We start from the raw sequence: 18,270 nt of genomic DNA, 5'->3' as shown, positions 1-18,270 counted from the left end.
TAGCAGATGTTCGTGTACGTGTTGATGTTGTCATCCTGGAACACACACCACTCCGTAGTGCTGAAGCAGTCCCGTAGAGCCGAGTCTGAGTGGTCGGACCACCGATGACTGGTCCGAGTCACCGGTCTGTCACGTTTGAGTTTCTGCCTATTGGAAGGCAGCAGCAGAACTGAGACGTGATCTGATTTGCCGAATGGGGGGCGAGGGAGGGCCTTATATGCATCCCGGAAGGGAGTGTAAACATAGTCGAGTGTGTTTACGCGTAGGACAGCTGATGTTTTGATGGTATCTCGGCAGGATTTTCCTCATCTTGGCGTTGTTAAAATCACCGGCCACAACAAACGCAGCCTCCGGCCTTGAGGTCTCTGTCCTGTCGATAACCGCAAGCAGCTCGTCCAGGGCCTGATTAGTGTCGGCATGTAGCGGAATGTACACCGCTGTTATAACGACCGATGTAAACTCCCTCGGGATGTAATAAGGTCGGCATCTGATCATGAGGTGCTCCAGGTCCGGAGAACAGCCCGAAGAAATAATCTCCACATCTGAGCACCACAGATTGTTCACCATGCAGCAGACACCTCCTCCCTTGCTCTTCCCCGAGTTTATTGTCCGGTCGTGGCTGTGAATGGAGACCCCCTCGGGAACAATGGCAGAGTCCGGGAGCGAGGTGTTGAGCCACGTCTCCGTGAAAACCATAACGTTACATGGTAATCAAATAAATTTACTTATTTTCGTATTAACTTTCGCTACCAAACTGAGTTTCAGAGTTGAAAGAGTTACGTGCAGGACTGGGTGTGGCCCATCCTGCTGATGTGGAGAAACGAAAATGAAACCAAACAAGTCTGTCAACGTTTTTCAAGCCTGAGGATTTAGTTCTCGCAACAAGCCGTCCAGAAACAAGCAGTCGGTTGTCATTGTATCAGAGAGACCAGCGAAGCAACGAAGCTCCAGTAAAGAAGTGAAGGCAGAAGGGGAAATGTCTGCTGCAAGGTAAAGTTTGAATTTAGTGCAGAAAAGAGAGAGAGACAATATTTCAAGTGTTTTTAATCCTTATAGTACACACAAACTTGTTCCTTCTGAGTTTGTTTTTACTTTTTGGTATCAAATAAACATAGAAATCCACAAGTGGAAAGTAGCCTAAGTACCTTTCTTCAAGTGCTCTTTTGGAGTTAAAGTTTTTGTGCTTTTTTAAAACTGCTATACATATTTGAGATCTTTAACAACCAACAACTATTTTCCATTTAAGGTAAAGTGTAGTGAATGAAGACACTTGCTGACATTGAGCTCCCTGACCTAGACATGTCAACAGTTACTTTGAACAAAGGCTCTGACACATGTAATTTATTTTGTTATTTTACTAGCTCCTGCAATCAGAACCAAACAAATAGACTAAAAACTACAAAACAACACCAAACAACGACAGAGAGACTAAAGCACCCCAAAAGAGACAAAAAAATTAACTGCAAAGACACATAATACCAAATAGTAAACAGAGACAGAATGACCACAAACAGAAACAAAACAACAACAAAAAGAAACAACCACGAAGATAGTGGTAATGCAATTTTCCACTTGCCAATAAACCGAACAGAGAAGAAGAGAAACAAAACAACCACCAAGAGAACAAAGTGACAACATAACAACCACAAATAGACATAAAAGGACTACAAAACAACCACAGACACACAACAACCACAAAGAGATACATTGTGACCAAAAAAAAAAGAAAACAGACAAAAGACACAGTAAATGACTACAAAGAAACAACTACAAACCAACAAAAATGATCTAAAAAGAACCAAAACATCCACAAAGAGACAAAAAGGCACTTCAAATTAATGATGGAGATACATTCAGTCTTTCAGTGACATTTTCTGCTCAGTGAGTTAAATGAAATGTCCCAAAGTGATTGATGCTTTATGTCTTATTACAGAAAAGAGCTACAGCAGGTGTTGTGCCGCTATGTCACAGACACCCTCATCTACATCGACACTGTAAGAGGATTCTGTGAGGACGTCTCTAAATGGGGGCTCCGTAGGGAGACAGAATTAAACATGATGATAGATATCAAAGAGAGGGTTGACATCATCAACCTTAACATCGACCATGTTTCTAAGTCAGAGCAAAAAGGTTATGCCTTTTGGGAATATTTGAAGAGCAAGCTGACCCAAGTGACCGCAGACAGCAGGCGTGCAAAGCTGCAGGAGGAGCTGGATGCCGTGCTCAAGGACACTTTGGTTGGCCTGGCGAAGCTCGAATACTTCCTGGATGCAGTGGAGAAGCTGGCGGTCACTTCGCTCCATGTGTTTACGGAGAACCAGGCGCTATGTCTGCCCAAAGGGATCACCCTCGATTGTGTTCAGGTTGTCATCACTGCGGCACGGCTAATCTGCCCTCTCCTCCTCGAGTTCAAAAGAGACGCACAAGTCTTCTTCCTGCCCAGACTTCAGAATGTGGAAGTGCTCTCTTATGAGTTGGACAAGTACATACGGACCACGCAGAAAATCTGCGAGACGTTAGGAAAAAGGTGAACAGACGTGCAACAACATGACACATTTAGCAGTGGGTAACATTTAGTGCAGGAAGTAAGTGTAACTGTCTTTCACAGCTCCCTCAGTGACTTTCATTTGAAAATGACGACGGAAACTGTGGTGAACTTTGACGTGGATCTGTCTAGAGATGACATGCGGAGGATGCTTGATCATATTAATCAGCTGGATGAGATCAGGTAAGTGTTGTTTAAGCTGCTTTCAAACTACTTACTGGACTTGAGTGCAACCTTTGTTACAGCAGATCATACAACTCTTCTGAACAGATTCAGGAACCTGGTGGGCCTATAGACGGAACTGCTTTTAATTTATTAGTTTTTTCATTCAGTTTGTCTATTGCGTTCATGGGATGTGGGGTCCCACAAGGCTCCGTCCTTGGCCCTTTTTTGTTAAGCCTGTATGTGTTGGTCATGTTATTTATCATTTTACTCCTGATCAGATAATCAAATGCTGTTTAAAGTCCCACGATCCAGGCTTAAAAAAAATGGGGGGGACATGTTTTTATGGTTTAAGCTACAGTTTGGCACAAACTTTACATCAGATCAGTGCCTCAGTTTATATATACATATATATATATATAAATATCCAATTTAATTTTGTTATGTTGTTCCTTTACTGTTTTGTTGTTGTTCTTTTATCTTTTTTGTATGATCTGGCTTTAATTTGCACATTTTGCAGTTATATTTTATTTTTGCACCTTGTAACTCTATTGGAATACTATTTTTATTCTCTCCACCGCCTTTGCCCACGCCTGAGGATTTAACTGTTGAATCGGACAGCGTAGTTCCCTGCAGGCTGGGCGATAACTGGTAGAATTTATAGTCATTGGGAGGGAGTTAAAAATTCCAGAAGAAAAGAGAGATCAGCAAAAACAATTAGCACAAGGACAGGGTATTAAAAATGTGACAATGTTAAGTTTGTGGTGCCTTTAAGGTGCATACGAAACTTAGAAATTTGAATTCATTTTACACTTAATTCCCTCTTTTGTCTTCATCAGGTTTAACAAGCACTTCAGGACGGTGTTCTTGTTTCAAGAGGAATCGTTTTGTGACTTCATCAGTGACTTCAGCAAGCGACAGGACAGGATGCTGGAGTTTCTCAACGACCTAGAGGAGGGGGCTATTCAGCTCGACAGGATGAATATGGGGGCAAAGATCTCCAGCGTGGTAGGCAGCTCGGTTGGGGCGGTTGGAGGTGTGCTCTCCATTGTTGGCTTGGCGTTAATTCCTGTGACGGCAGGGGTGTCTTTAGCTCTGACAATGACAGGGATAGGTATGGGAATCACCAGCGGAGTCAACAGCGTTGTCACCACCGTCACAGAGATCGGTGTAAATAGAACTCAACAGAACAAAGCCAGAGAGGTTTTCCAGAAATTCATGGAGGATGTGCAGAGTCTCCAGGAATGTCTGGACAAGGTGACCAGTCAAGCCGACACCAAAATGGAAGAGAGTATCATCACAGTGGCTCTGGGAGTTAGCAAGGGTCTTGCTAAAGTTGGTGTTATTGCAAAAGGTATTGATGCATTTGTTGATGCTGCCTCTGCTACTAAGTTGTTGAAAACCGAAGAGTTGATTGCAGGTGTTGGTAAGGTGGTGGCTCAGGAAGGTAAATCATTACGTAATGTGCCCAGGGTGGCCGCAGACATCCCAGATATTGGTCAGGCAGTCGCCAAAGGGCCTCTCGCTCTTTCCAAGTCAGCCAGGGCAGGTTTCATAGCACTCAATGCTCTCTTCCTCGGCATGGATATCTTCTTCATCTGTAAGGACAGCATCAGTCTGGCAAAAGGCAATGAGACCGACTGCTCACAGTGGATCAGGGCCAGAGCTACTCTGTGGAGCTCAGAGATGGATTCATGGAAGGGGATCCACGACTCCCTGTGTGAGGGCCGGGAGACGTCCGAGAAAAAAAAAGCTCTTCTGGAGACACCATTTTATCCGGAGATGGATGTGAAGAAGCAAAGAGAAGTAGAAATGGAATTTTCTCCTGATAAAGTGGAAGAAAAACTGAAATAAAAGAAGTTTTGCTTAACACAGTAGTGCTCAGAGCAGAGAGAGTATCTTTGTATGAAAGTTGTCACAATTCTCCACAAAAGGAGCTAAATGGAACCCTAATAATTTGCCTGATTTTGAGGCTTAAAAATTGAAAATAATGCCAACTAAATATGGTGAGATTGCCACCAGACCCTTATCAATATGGATAAAAGATGTCGGCTTCCCCAGTGGGGGAACATTTAGTCCAAGACAATTACTACGGTTGGGATAGAAACAGAATTGGGAATTAAAAAGAAAAAGTCAAAAAGAAAAGTGTCTAAGACGGATCTCAATGAAATTGAAACACATTTGAAAGCACTGAGTTTGTGGAAGAAGGAATGTGGATGTAAGGAAAGAAGAAGAATGCAAAACAAATGCCGTGTGTTACCCAAGGGAATGAATGTGATAAAATGGCAAATGAATGTGAACGAACAGATAAATCTGCACAGAAAAAGGTTTCTTTGTATCCTACAGTGCCTCAGTGTGTCAGAGTGGACCACGATCTCGACTGTGCCCCTCTTCAGGGACCTGAAGTGGCTTCAGCCCCAGCCGGTTCACCTCCGCCCTATATTCCTCCACCAACAACTGCCCATCCACCAGACTCCACGAACAGAACAGCAGACAACAGAAGCAGACCTCCTGTAACCCGCAGCAAAGCCGACATCCACCTGTTACGCTGGTGCTGCCACACCAACCCTGCTGATGCTTGAGGTGGCCGGACAAGGTGGTCTGACGATGGTTCTCTGTCCCTGGTCAGAAGCTGACATGAAAGCAAAACTGACTGAAGTTTGATGATATGCTCTTCATGTTGAAGAAAAATACAAGGCCCAACAAAGACTAAAAGACCTTACCATGTATCAGACACTTCAAGACTCACAGACATCCTCTACCATGTACAATCACAAACAAGCAGCAGAGGACACCGGTTCAACAGAGGACAGTGGTTTCAGAGGAAGGGGCAGAGGCGGCCCCCGCACCTGCTATAGGTGTGGAAAGAAAGGACATTGGGCGAGGGAGTGTCCGGAGGAACGGGGTGGAGCTGCTCAGGCAGATTGGAGCAGGGGGGCCAGGAGAGAGCGGTGGAAACTCTGATTCATTCGATGCCTGAGATACACGGTATCACACCCACACCACACAAACAGGATAGTGACACACACACATTGATATTAGAAGCAATCACATGCTTAGAAATGAAAAACTACTTTCTCTGCATTGTACATCACCCCCCAACTGCATGCATATAAAAAGTTTTTTTTCTGTTACAGTGCATGCGCAGAGAACTGTTCATCTGGTAACTTTAATGTCGTCGACTCATCATTTTTTGTCTCAAATAGCTGTTGTGAACATCTCCGCCTTACAGGAAATCCCTAAGACACTGTGGGCTCAAGGCAAACATGACGTTGGCTTAATATAACGACTAAATCTGACTTCAGTAATATCCATTAAAAACTGAAGCCATTAAAGGCATTACTCCAGTTTTTGAATCATTACGAAAAGTAAGAGTAATCCTTCCATGGCATCACTCACCAGTACGCACGCCTATTTTTCACGTGAAAATCTAAATTGCAACTTTTCTGGGTCATGTGATCACAGCAGAGGGCAAATCCCTCTCACCCAAACATATTGAGACTAGACCGACGCAGAACAAAGACTAGACCGACGCAGAAGAACAAAGACTTGACTAAGACTACGCACCTCTGAGTTCCCTATGAGCAAAGAGAAACACGCAGATAATGTAAATGATGATGTAGATATCAGGACTTCACCCCTGTGGGTGAGGCCATCCATGTTTGTTTCTACCTGAGACAAATCCCTACTGCTTTCCATGATTTCTGTAACAAGTGTGATTTCTAGTAATCAGACAGTGAATTCTTATAATTCTAATAATTGTGTTTCTGTTGCTTTAACTCCATAGATAATTAAGACATTCTAAATGATTTACAGGACTGTCAACCTTTTCTGTGACTAATTCTTTATAATACTTTGTAATGAATTCAAATATTTAAGTCCCAGTTTAACTTTATGTTTGAGCATATCTTTTGTTTAATCAATTTTAGTGCTCCTATTTGATGTGATTATTAAACTGTTCTTATCCCAAGGGTGTGGAGGTCTAAAGAGCTCAGTTAGTAATTGTCCCAATAATTTTGTAATTGTACAATATGAATGTTTGGATTGTAACAATTCAATTAGAGAAGCAGTTTACTGAGCTAGTAACATATATCCTGTTTCAAATGTTTTATATGTATTCAAGAGCAATTTTTGTTAATGGGACTAGAGAGTCCATCTTATCTGGTGTTTTAGTTGTGAGTTGTTTATTTTACCTATGTTTTTTTATTGTTTTATTCGCTGTTTATTTTATATATGTTAGACTTCTATAAAACATGAAATAACAGATGTTTTTACAGAACAGCAACTTTTATTTCCCCTTTTACATGACAAAATATCTAAGTCATTGCTAGCAACAGTAATTCAGACTTTTATTTTAAACCTTTAGTCAGACTAAATAATTTTCAAATAGGACATTTGACCTTTGTGATGCATTGAATCTCTTCAGATGACCTGCAATGCTTATTTTGGGAGGAACATATGATTATCACCATGTTCATGATGTCCTAGATTGAATCTTTGTGAATTTCTGGGTCTCATATTTTGTATATACTGTTGTGATCATTGTTTGATCAAAGGGAGGAATGTAATGGAAAATGTTACCATTATACCGCACTATATATTATCTCTGCTTATGCATACTATTTCTGCTAATGTAACTGCCAAGATGACATCAGGGCCACAAATCTGAGACTGTGCTTGTCTCCCCCCAACAAGACCTCGAAGAAACCTTCAGCATGTGTCTGTGTCTTATCTCCTGTGATTTTACTATTCACTCAGTTCCCACACATAGTTCACACACACACACACACACACACACACACACACACACACATAGTTCACATACATACACACACACACACACACACACACACACACACACACACATAGTTCACATACATACACACACATAGCTCACACACACAGTTCAACTCTTCACACACACACATTTCTTCATTGCATCTGCATAAAAAGCACACGCCTGCAACTGTTTCTTTGTCATTTCCTCTGCAGAATGCTCTTCGCATGCTGTATGATTGTCTGACCTTCCTTGCAAGGAATAAAGTATACTTAAAAGACTATGATTCTCTGATCTCTTTATTTCAGAAGTCTCACCAGGTCAAATTTCCATCACAAGGTCCTGCGGTCAACTTTTTAAAATCCATTTAGACTGTAACTCACCAGTATTTCACTAGTGAGCTAGAAACAAACTGTAAAGACAAAAACAAGAAGTTTTGAGTACTGTCTGATCACAATAATATGGCCAACTTGTATAATCTGTATCATTTATATGTACAATTCTATCTGCACATTATTCTTGTAGAATCTAATAAATAGATAAAAGGGAACTTGGCTTGTAAATGTGTTTTGGGCAGCTGTGTGTTGAGGATCAAAGAGGTGATAATGAAAGTTAAAAAGGCTTGGTTTGCCAAAATCAACAGTTGGGTACGTCTTGAAAAAATATAGGTTAAGTGGTGAAACAAGCTGATCGACTGAGGGCAACATGTCTGATTGAAACAAAAATCCTTTTAACAGTGAAGGAGGATTTCACTGGTGATAGGAACAGCAGGGTGAATGCTGGGCTACATGGAATCATTCTGTGCTCAGATTTATCCAAATGAAATCAAAACACAGGAGTTGACGTTTCAGCAGGATCCTGAACCTATCGCCAAAGCAGCCAAACGGTTAGGTTGGAATATCCTTGATTGGCTGAGTTAAAGCGTTTTCACACCTGAAAGTCAGAACCATGTTTCATGTCTTTGTCACGTTGTTTATTGATCTGGTCAGTTTTGGTTTCACATTGTAATTAATGGGGGGCACTTAAGAATTGTGTATGACATATATATGTCCTGTCCTCACCATCTACGTGGGCTGTATCAACCTATTCTTGATGTTGATTTTTTAGAGGGGTGTGCATCTGATGTCACCGTGTTGTTAACTCATCACGTAGTAGTCTTTCTGTTTGAATGGAGAAAATTATTGAACCAGTTCATTTATTTAATTTAGTTGCGACTGTAATATTACAATGTTTTTTTCTACCAACATCACAAACTTCAGGTGTAGTATACTTCTAGTTCAAAGGCACCAAATGAACATCCTTAAACAATAAATTGTCAGAGGCAAAGACTACACGCAATCATGTGTGCCGAGGCAACTGTGGCAACTTTAAGTAAAGATGGACAACACGTGTCCGAGTCCTCTCACTGTCCAGGAATGAAGCCAAAATATCCCGGATACGAAGGCAGCCATGTCACGCATTTGGAGCCGGAGTCTGCGCAGTAGCGACCAAACAATGTCGATGCATGTGGTCGACCAATCCTGAGACAGTCTCAGCTGTCAATCATGACGTTTCACCCTTTTTGTATTATGATCAAATAAATAATTTAAACCAACCTTTCCTGAAACATGAACACTGTAAAAAATAAAACAAATAATATAGTCAATATTTGCAGTGTATTTTTTTATGGGTTGAAAAATGTATGAATATAATTTTTTCTAGTGAAATATATTATTATTATTACTGTACTATTATTTTATAATTATGATTTATTTTACTTTTATCTTGATAAAACGATTGGTGAGGTGCAACAAAGTTACGATTATATCGCAAGATATAAACTGAGGGCAGCAATTCACTAAATAGTGCCTAGTCAGCTGGTAAGAAGAAGAAGAAGCAGAAGCAGAAGCAGAAGAAGCAGAAGCAGAAGAAGCAGAAGCAGAAGAAGAAAGAAGAAAGAAAAAGGAGGAAAGAAGAAGAAGATTACGACAGCTGTACTCGTAATACGGCAGGAACAGCCTCGTCTTGCTTTACGGCAGTTTTCTACTTCCTTTGGCCCCGGTGTTACGTCGAGCTTTTTCTCCGCGTGAGGACCGGGAGGATTTAACCGCTCGGTTCGGTGTGACATCGTCTACGGTGAGACCACAGCGCAACATGTGCACACGGTTGAAAACACCCTGTTCTCAGTCGTGTACGTGGATGTAAACTCTAGAGACCTGTGAGGGTGTTATCAGCCCGCCGCTCAGTTAGCCTAGCCTAGCCATTCTAGGGCGGCCACCTGGCAGGATGACTAGCGTTAGCCTTAGCCACTGTTGGCGAACCGAGTCGCACTTATTATTAAGATAAGTATCTGATGAAACGATACAGTCGTAATCCTCGATCCAGAAGTTGGCTTTGTTCTCCCTCTATAATGAGTCAGTTTGTGCCCCTGTCTAGATTCCTTTACATGCTAGCTTTAGCTGCGATGCCATAAATGATTCTCTAAAATAATAATTTCTTCAGTGTTAATTGTCCCAGGTTCTTTGAAGGACTCGCGAGTTCAGTGTTTGCAGTTACAAACGATGTTTCAACGATTTTAATTCAGTTGTATCTATATTAAATTAGTCTTAAGTAATTACAGCTTTCTCATTGAGATCTTTCATCTATTTTCCAAGAGACGCCCGAGAACAGGAGACATAGACAATAAGCAATAAATACAACACAACTAGGAGTAATACATAATAGCAAAACGGTGAAATTTGATTTATCATTTGTAGATTTGTGTAATATTTAGTTTCTATATTAATTCCATACTCAGCAGCTCTTATGTAGATCAAGAAAATTGTCAAATGGGAATCTAGTGAATTTATGATATTATTTAATGTTTCTGTTATTCCAGTGAAAGCTCAGTGTCTTTATTCTGTCAACAAGTAGTGTGAAATAGTTTGGATTTAGATAAACTGGCAGATAGACTAATACATTGATTATTGATAATCACTTTAGATATATCATAAAAGCAATGGAAAAAATATGGTCAATCTAAATACTCTGCAGTAATTCAATAGACAAAATACAATAAAAAGGTCATAAATCTGTGAAATAGCAAAGAATTTGGAGGCAAACAATGAACAATAGTGGTGATGTATGATGTATTTTTTGTTTGAAAAATGAGGAAATTATTATGAAATTATAAAACTAGTTGCCAGTTTATTTGTTGTAGATCAACTAATTGCTGCAGCTTTAAGTTGCTGATAAAATAAAGTCTACATTTTTGTTTTTTTACCCATGGCAGTTGCACTTTATAATGACTCCCCTCTGAGCAGAGAGAGGAGAATCATCTGAGATTGCGACCTACTCTTACCTTACTACCTTTTTATTTGCACATACTTTGGACATACTTTGCCTCTGCACCTACCCCAGTTTGTGTTTTGTAGGTTGTGTATGTGAGTCTTGTGTTTTATGTAAGCCTCAGTTCAAACAGCTGAGGAGATGTTCACGGGTCAGTGATGACTAGACCACTGCGCAAACTGATCAGTGCCTATATATTTATAGTGCATTGCTGAAGAATTCAGTGCTGCTTATTGCCTGAGACCCTGTGCATGTGTGATATAGATCAGCCATTCTCAAACTTAAGAATGCCGCGGCCCAATTTGAAAACTGAAAAATGTGTGCGGCCCACCCACACCTTTAATCACAACTATATGATCCACACACAGGACTAGAATCATACATGTTATTAATTTTATAGCAAAAATTATTGTATAGGAACGCAGGCATATGCAGTGCAAATCCAATAACATCCACATTTAAGCGTAACAATTTGCAAAGCAACCAATGTAAAAAAAAACATGAAGTGCAAATAGTGTATTGTTAAAAATATATTCTTACTGTTTGTATAACAGAGCACAACAAGAATATCCGGGAGAAGAAAAACACATTTGAGGCGTAACCAAATATACTTAAGGCTCTCTCAGCGTGTTTTTAAAAGATGCTCGAGGCTTGGATAAATATTGTCCATGTTTAGTTTCAAAATGACTTTACATGGCCCCAGGGTCTCGTTAGCTAGCATCTCAGCGCACAGCACACACACAGGCTTGGGGGTTGTCCTCCGGGCCAGCGACAGGTCCTCACTTGAGTCCTTTCTGCGAGTCCAATTTTTAGTTTTGAATGATTCAGTTTGACTTTCTGATTCCACTTCGTCATCAGCAGCTTTCCTCTGCTCCATCTTGCTCGACCCAGCAGACAACAAAGTTCTCCCTCACCTATGATTCCCCGCTAAGGATGCGTTCAGGTGTTAATGTGACGGTCAGCAAATACAACGACACCTGCTATATAGGTCAGATAAAATGAGAACAACGTGGAATTTAAATCTCTTGTCTTTGTTTCATTACCTGTGATGATTACTTTTTTAAAAAATCAATCATAAATGTTTGGTGGTAATCAACGCTTACTTACAAATCTGAAACTTCTTTATCTATTTATTTTCTGATGACCTCTCACGGCCCACCTGCAGTGGCTTCACGGCCCACCAGGGGGCCGAGGCCCAAACTTTGGGAATGACTGATATAGATCATTCCTCTACATTTTAATCCCACAAACTATCTCAGTTTTCTTGTTGTCTGGAAATACTTTGGGTTTTTCTGTTTGGTCACAGAAGCCTCATCTTTTTTACTCTGACCTCAGGAGATGGCGAAGTTCAACGCCCCTGTGATCCAGGACAATCCATCCGGATGGGGTCCATGTGCGGTTCCAGATAAGTTTAAAGACATGCCCTATCAGCCATTCAGCAAAGGAGACCGTCTGGGGAAGGTTTGTTACCTCTCTTTAGACACGTCCAAAGTTCTGGACTGAAAAAAGAAAGATTTCCTCAGTTTTCCTCATGTTGTGCTTTGTCTTTTTTCAGGTTGCTGACTGGACTGGAGCAACTTACCAAGACAAGAGATACACAAGTGAGTGAGACAGCTATTTAAAATATACTTGTGTAAATTATCTTTATTGCTGCATGAAACACTGATTACTGCATTGGCTCAAGTTTATTTCTGACGGGGTTATGTACATATTTTGTCTCCAGATAAGTATTCCTCTCAGTTTGGAGGTGGGAGTCAGTACGCCTACTTTCACGAGGAGGACGAGACGAGCTTCCAGCTGGTGGACACCGCCAAGACCCAGAAGACGGCCTACCAGAGGAACCGCATGAGGTTTGCTCAGGTAAGACAGAGACACCACAGAAACACTTAATACTGACAACTTTTTTTTAAATAAGTACATTTAGAAAATATTCAGTGAACATCACAGAAAGGTAAATATATTCGCTGCTCATCTGCGTCCACGCCACGTTAACTGAATTTATTCTAATGCAAGGAATTACTGTTGTGTAGTTGAAGAATACAGACAAAAATGTGTCTGCCTTTTATAGATGGTGTTATCATAAAACAGGTATTTTATGAAATCCTCTGTAGTTTAAAAAAATTTAAATTTAAGTTGCAGAACCTTGAATCGTGTCAGTTGATTTAAAATGTAAGTATCATGTGTTACATTTTAACTAGTCCCATAACAGCACGATGTTTGTTTCAACAGAGGAATCTGCGCAGAGACAAGGACCGGAGGAACCTGACCCAGTTCAACATGCAGACGCTGCCGAAAAGCGCCAAGCAGAAGGAGAGGTGAGATCCTGAGGGAAATGTCCAGCCAGGTTTCTTCCTCCAAGCTTCACACAAGGGAGAGAAGGATCCCAGCATGAGATGACTTTGTCATATTTTGTACACACCGTTTGTCATATTGTTAAAACATCAGTTTAAGCTCTGGTGTTTTTTTCTCTCAGGGATCGTATGCGCCTTCAGAAAAAGTTCCAGAAGCAGTTTGGAGTCCGTCAGAAGTGGGACCAGAAATCCCAGGTGTGGATCAGATCATCGATTTTGTTTCTGGATTTGAGCAACAACAACAAGACAATTAACCAGCATCTATTTTGAAAATCATTTTTGTCTTCGAAAATATGAATTGTTTCCTGCTTTTGTTTGTCATATATGATGGGAAAACTAACATCTTCAAATTTTAGACAGTTAAAGTATTCACCTTGTACTTCGCTGTATTCAGTCAACAATAAGCAAGAAAATTATTTGCAGATGAATAACTAATGAATATAATTTACAAGTTGCAGCTCTGTACCAGCTGCACAAGACAAAATCTTTCCAGATGATGGTGTATGTAAGACGAGTATCTCATACAATTCTCGTATGTATACATTTCCTCCCTCCCTCCCTCGACATACTGGTTGGTCAAAACACAGCTGAAGCCCAGAGACTCTTCTGTGGAGGTTAGGAGCGACTGGGAGGTGAAGGAGGAGATGGACTTCCCCAGACTGATGAAGATGAGGTACATGGAGGTGGCCGACCCTCTCGACATGTAAGTTACAGTGATTTCTTTACCATTTGCTCTTTTAAACACGTTCAAGAGGTGAATTGCAGATGCTGACAGAGTGTTGTTTCCTTTTCCAGCGAGTGCTGCGGTGCCTTGGAGTACTACGATAAAGCATTTGACCGAATCACCACCCGCAATGAAAAGCAGCTGAAAAGCATCAAGAGGATCTTCCACACTGTCACTACCACTGATGATCCCGTCATCCGCAAGGTCTTAAGTCTTTAAAATAATAAGCTGCTGCAATAAAACACAACATGGCAACATGGGCCTGTTTCAGTCATGTAACATGTGAAATATGCTGTTAAAGTGTCATTGAGACTGAGTTGCTTTTACATTCATGTTTATTCAGACATGGCAAAGCCATTACTGAAAGAGCTGCTACACCTGTATGATACTTATCTAACACAGATGTAGACTGTAAAGATAAAGATAGACGATGTGTCCACTTCCTCCAAATTATCTCTAATACGAACAGTGATATCTTGCTCCAATGATACCGTTTGGAGCCAGAGTCTGTGTAGTAGCAATCGGTGATGGAGCTGTGGTATCAAAGATAATTAAAATGTGATCAATTTGATTGAAAGTCGCCACTTTTGCAACAATTTCCAGTCAGTCCCTCTGAACTCTGAGTTGCACCTTTTTCCAGCCAATTTTGTAAAAAAGAAAAACTTTCTCTCATGTTGGTTTCTCCAAATATCCGAAAGATTTCCCAATGGCAGTGCCAAATGATGAAATGTGTCTCCAGTCGTCAGAGAGGCTGTGAACCTTCCAGTCAGGGGAACTCTTCAATGTTCTGACACTTTTTTAACATTTATTAATATTTCTTTCTCTCTGTCTCTCCAGCTGGCTAAGACTCAGGGTAACGTGTTTGCCACTGATGCCATCCTGGCCACCTTGATGTGCTGCACACGCTCAGTGAACTCCTGGGACATAATTGTACAGAGAGTGGGCAACAAGCTGTTCTTTGACAAGAGGGACAACTCTGACTTTGGTGAGACTTTGTCAGAGAAGCTGAAATCTGTATAATGTAACATTTACTGAAATAATGGTCCTACCAGTCTTTACTTTTCTTGTAAATCAATGTTAAGCACTATCCCTGCATCTTGCAGGGTTTTTTTTCCACACAAAAAGCCACATTATAAAGCTAGAATGGAAAGACTTTAATGTGACAGTCCTTGAGGAAGTGTTAAACACCATGCATGGAAGCTTTGAGAAAAATTCAAAGTGGAACATCGGAGCTGACGCTAGCTGTGCTGTTTCGCAAATAAAGATTTACATTTAGTGAAGAGGAGAAATTAGACATAAAGGTATCATTGATACAAGGTTGTCCTAAATGCCACTAAGGTAAATAGTGGTGAACGTGATGATTCATTACCTTTTTTTTTTAACCTAACACTAATGTCTATTACGTCTCCTCAGATTTGTTGACTGTGAGCGAGACGGCCAATGAGCCTCCGCAGGATGAAGGCAACTCCTTCAACTCCCCTCGTAACTTGGCAATGGAGGCCACGTACATCAACCACAACTTCAGTCAGCAGTGTTTACGAATGGTAAGAACACACACGTTATAAGCCCCTGCTCGTCAAATTGAATGTGATTCTTTTCATATTTGTACAATACTCTGAAAGCAGGTCATTTTCCTCATAGAAAATTAATCTTGGGGAAGCCTGATGCAGTTTGTAATTTTTTAGGCTTTCACTAATGTTAATCAGGACCTCCAAGGCCTCGGGCATCTAGTAAAACATGATCTGTCTGAAGCCTAAATATAATTTTTTCATGTCACTTTTTCGTTTGTTTTATTCAGGGTGGAGAGAGGCACAAGTTCCCTAACTCCAACCCATTTGTTGAGGAGGACACGGACAAGAGTGAGGTGGCATCTGTAGCCTACAGGTAAACACTGAACCCCCAGAGTTGGGGCGGGGGTGGGGGGGGGACTCACGGTTTGGTAGCACCTTGGTTGTGAGGTCATGGTACGTTTTATTCACAGTAGAAACAAGGAACAGAAAACATTGAACATATTTTGTATTACATTTTATTCAAACCTGTCGCATATGCACACAAAATAAGTTCCTTTACCTTTACACCCCTAGGGTAAAGCATTACTAAAAGGACTTAGTAATGTATGTGAATGAGCTTACAATCTTTCTTAATAATTAAATGGTAAATAAAGATAGACAAATTTATCGTATCCCTGTTAAAATTTAAATCACTGGATGTGTCAAAACCATTTTTTGTCTCAGGCCTGAAGTGTTCTCATCTTTGTGTTTCAGGTACCGCCACTGGAAACTCGGGGAGGACATCGATCTGATTGTGCGCTGTGAGCACGATGGGGTGATGACTGGTGCCAACGGAGAAGTGTCCTTCATCAATGTCAAGACCCTAAACGAGTGGGACTCAAGGGTAAGAAGAGGGGGAAGCTGCTTTGTAGTGAATCTGAAGCTACGTTTTTTTGTTGTTACGGTTTATTTTTAAAGGAGACAGGATGCTGATGTGTTAGGTTCCGCATAAAGTCATGCAGACAAATGGGACACTTCAGCTTTCCTCTATTGTGTTCCGTATCATTGTGATGTCACTTGTCCTTTCATTGCCACCATTTGCATAATGCAAGTGGGCAAGCTGGCCAATCAGAGCAAACTATTTTTTATGAGTAGGGGGGCCTTAGAGAGACAGGAGCTTAAATCAAGTGTTTCTGACAGAAGCTGAAAAGAAGACCTGCAACAATGGACAGTATGAGGAAAGTGATGTTTTCTGAACAGTAGAGCATGTAAAATCTTTTTACTCAAATTAAAATAATCAACCTGAATATGAGCATCTTGAGTCTTTGTAGTAAGTAAGTGGGGAAATCCTGTGCAAACCTTTGGCCAGTAACCGTTCTGTTACAACGTTTTTGTTCCTTTTGTTTGGTCATCAGCATTGTAATGGCGTGGACTGGCGTCAGAAGCTGGACTCTCAGAGAGGAGCCGTCCTGGCCACCGAACTGAAGAATAACAGCTACAAACTGGCTCGCTGGACCTGCTGCGCCATGCTGGCGGGATCAGAATACCTTAAACTGGGGTAAGGAAAATGCACGAGTGACAGAAAAACACAGGAGATGAAGATCAGGGACTGTAGTTATCAGTAAGGATTTAGATTTTATTAAACGATAAAAAATATAAAATCTGTTACTTTGACTCATGCAACAGCAGAACATCTTGCAGCAGAGCTTGTTGACCAGTAGAAGATTAGACTGTATTCATTTCATCCCCTCTGCGTCCTTCAGGTACGTTTCTCGGTACCACGTAAAGGACTCTGCTCGCCACGTCGTCCTGGGTACCCAGCAGTTCAAACCCAACGAGTTCGCCAGCCAGATCAACCTGAGCATGGAGAATGCCTGGGGAATCCTCCGTTGTGTCATTGACATCTGCCGCAAGCTGGATGAGGGCAAGTACCTCATCCTGAAGGATCCCAACAAGGTGAGAGGTCACGGTGTTTGTTCAGGCTTTGTGATGCAGGGTTACAAATAATGAGGTGGACGGAAACTGTTGGAGCTGACGTTTTTTTTTTTTTCTTTTCTTTGTCCACAGCAAGTGATTCGGGTGTACAGCCTGCCTGATGGCACCTTCAGCTCTGATGAGGAGGATGAAGAAGAAGAGGACGAAGAAGATGAGGAGGACGAAGAAGATGAAATTCAGTAGTTAATGGTAATTTACCTCATGTTGAACCTCACCTTTTGAGTTGGCTGATAAAATCAAATTAGAATATCTTTTTGCAAAACATGTAGAAAGGTTTTTATAAAATATATATTTTATTTTTAGGTCTTGTTTGAGTATAAATTCAGGGGTCTGTTCGTACAAACAAACTTAACAAATACGAATTCCCAAACCATTCACTTGCAAACACAGTGTGGTTTGCAAATACAAAAATACAAAAAATACACCTCATATTTCTAATAAAGGCTTCAGAAACAAATAAAATGGCAAAAAAAGTGCTTCAATAAATGCGTGATGTTTCCAAGGGCAATGAGTACTCGTGTTAATGTACATGTATAATAGTGATTACAATATTGAACAAAATAATTGTGATAATGCCTTTTGCCGTAATCGCGCAGCCCTAGTCTCAGGCACCTTTCACACTGGTATTTTGTTTACGATTTGACTGAAAAGTCAGAAGGGCTGGACCAAACCAAGTAGGTGTGAAAATGCCCCTGGAACAGTTGCCACATAAATTCTGTTGTGATTACTGATAAACTGTTTTTTTTTTTTCTTCCTCTCTTTCTAGATGAAGAGAACAGAAGTGTGAAGTCGGCTCCGGTGACCAAAGCAGCCTGCACCATTCATTTAAAACACAACTTAAATCCTTTTGACATTCAATAAAGAACAGATTGGCAAAATGCTTTTTTTTATTTTTTATTGTTTATTTGCAGACCCTGACT

The 18,270-nt window shown here is 40.8% G+C and overlaps 2 protein-coding genes and 1 non-coding gene across 3 annotated transcripts; all 3 read left to right on the top strand.

Annotated features, from left to right (window-relative positions):
• The first annotated feature begins 1,919 nt into the window (after nt 1–1,919).
• On the top strand, nt 1,920–4,577 carry LOC117766055. The gene is made up of 3 exons (XM_034592765.1): nt 1,920–2,527; nt 2,609–2,728; nt 3,547–4,577. Exons 1-3 carry the CDS (start codon nt 1,920–1,922, stop codon nt 4,559–4,561), a joined length of 1,743 nt encoding a protein of 580 aa, XP_034448656.1. The 3' UTR covers nt 4,562–4,577.
• A 4,773-nt stretch (nt 4,578–9,350) lies between these two features.
• Nucleotides 9,351–18,236, top strand: eif3d (eukaryotic translation initiation factor 3, subunit D). Its single transcript, XM_034592790.1, has 16 exons — nt 9,351–9,599; nt 12,126–12,251; nt 12,346–12,391; nt 12,514–12,650; nt 13,020–13,105; nt 13,264–13,336; nt 13,729–13,844; nt 13,937–14,069; nt 14,703–14,850; nt 15,279–15,409; nt 15,664–15,749; nt 16,130–16,259; nt 16,771–16,913; nt 17,119–17,311; nt 17,423–17,514; nt 18,115–18,236. The coding sequence occupies exons 2-16, from the start codon at nt 12,129–12,131 to the stop codon at nt 18,209–18,211; spliced, it is 1,734 nt and encodes a 577-aa protein (XP_034448681.1). The 5' UTR covers nt 9,351–9,599; nt 12,126–12,128; the 3' UTR covers nt 18,212–18,236.
• Nucleotides 10,940–11,036, top strand: LOC117767074. Its single transcript, XR_004614836.1, has one exon.
• Nucleotides 18,237–18,270: the final 34 nt, after the last annotated feature.

The sequence above is a fragment of the Hippoglossus hippoglossus genome, chromosome 8 (genome assembly GCF_009819705.1).
Source record: "Hippoglossus hippoglossus isolate fHipHip1 chromosome 8, fHipHip1.pri, whole genome shotgun sequence".
NCBI lineage: Eukaryota > Metazoa > Chordata > Actinopteri > Pleuronectiformes > Pleuronectidae > Hippoglossus > Hippoglossus hippoglossus.
The sequence above is the reverse complement of the archived record's forward strand: the minus strand, read 5'-3'. Positions and strand labels throughout refer to the sequence as shown.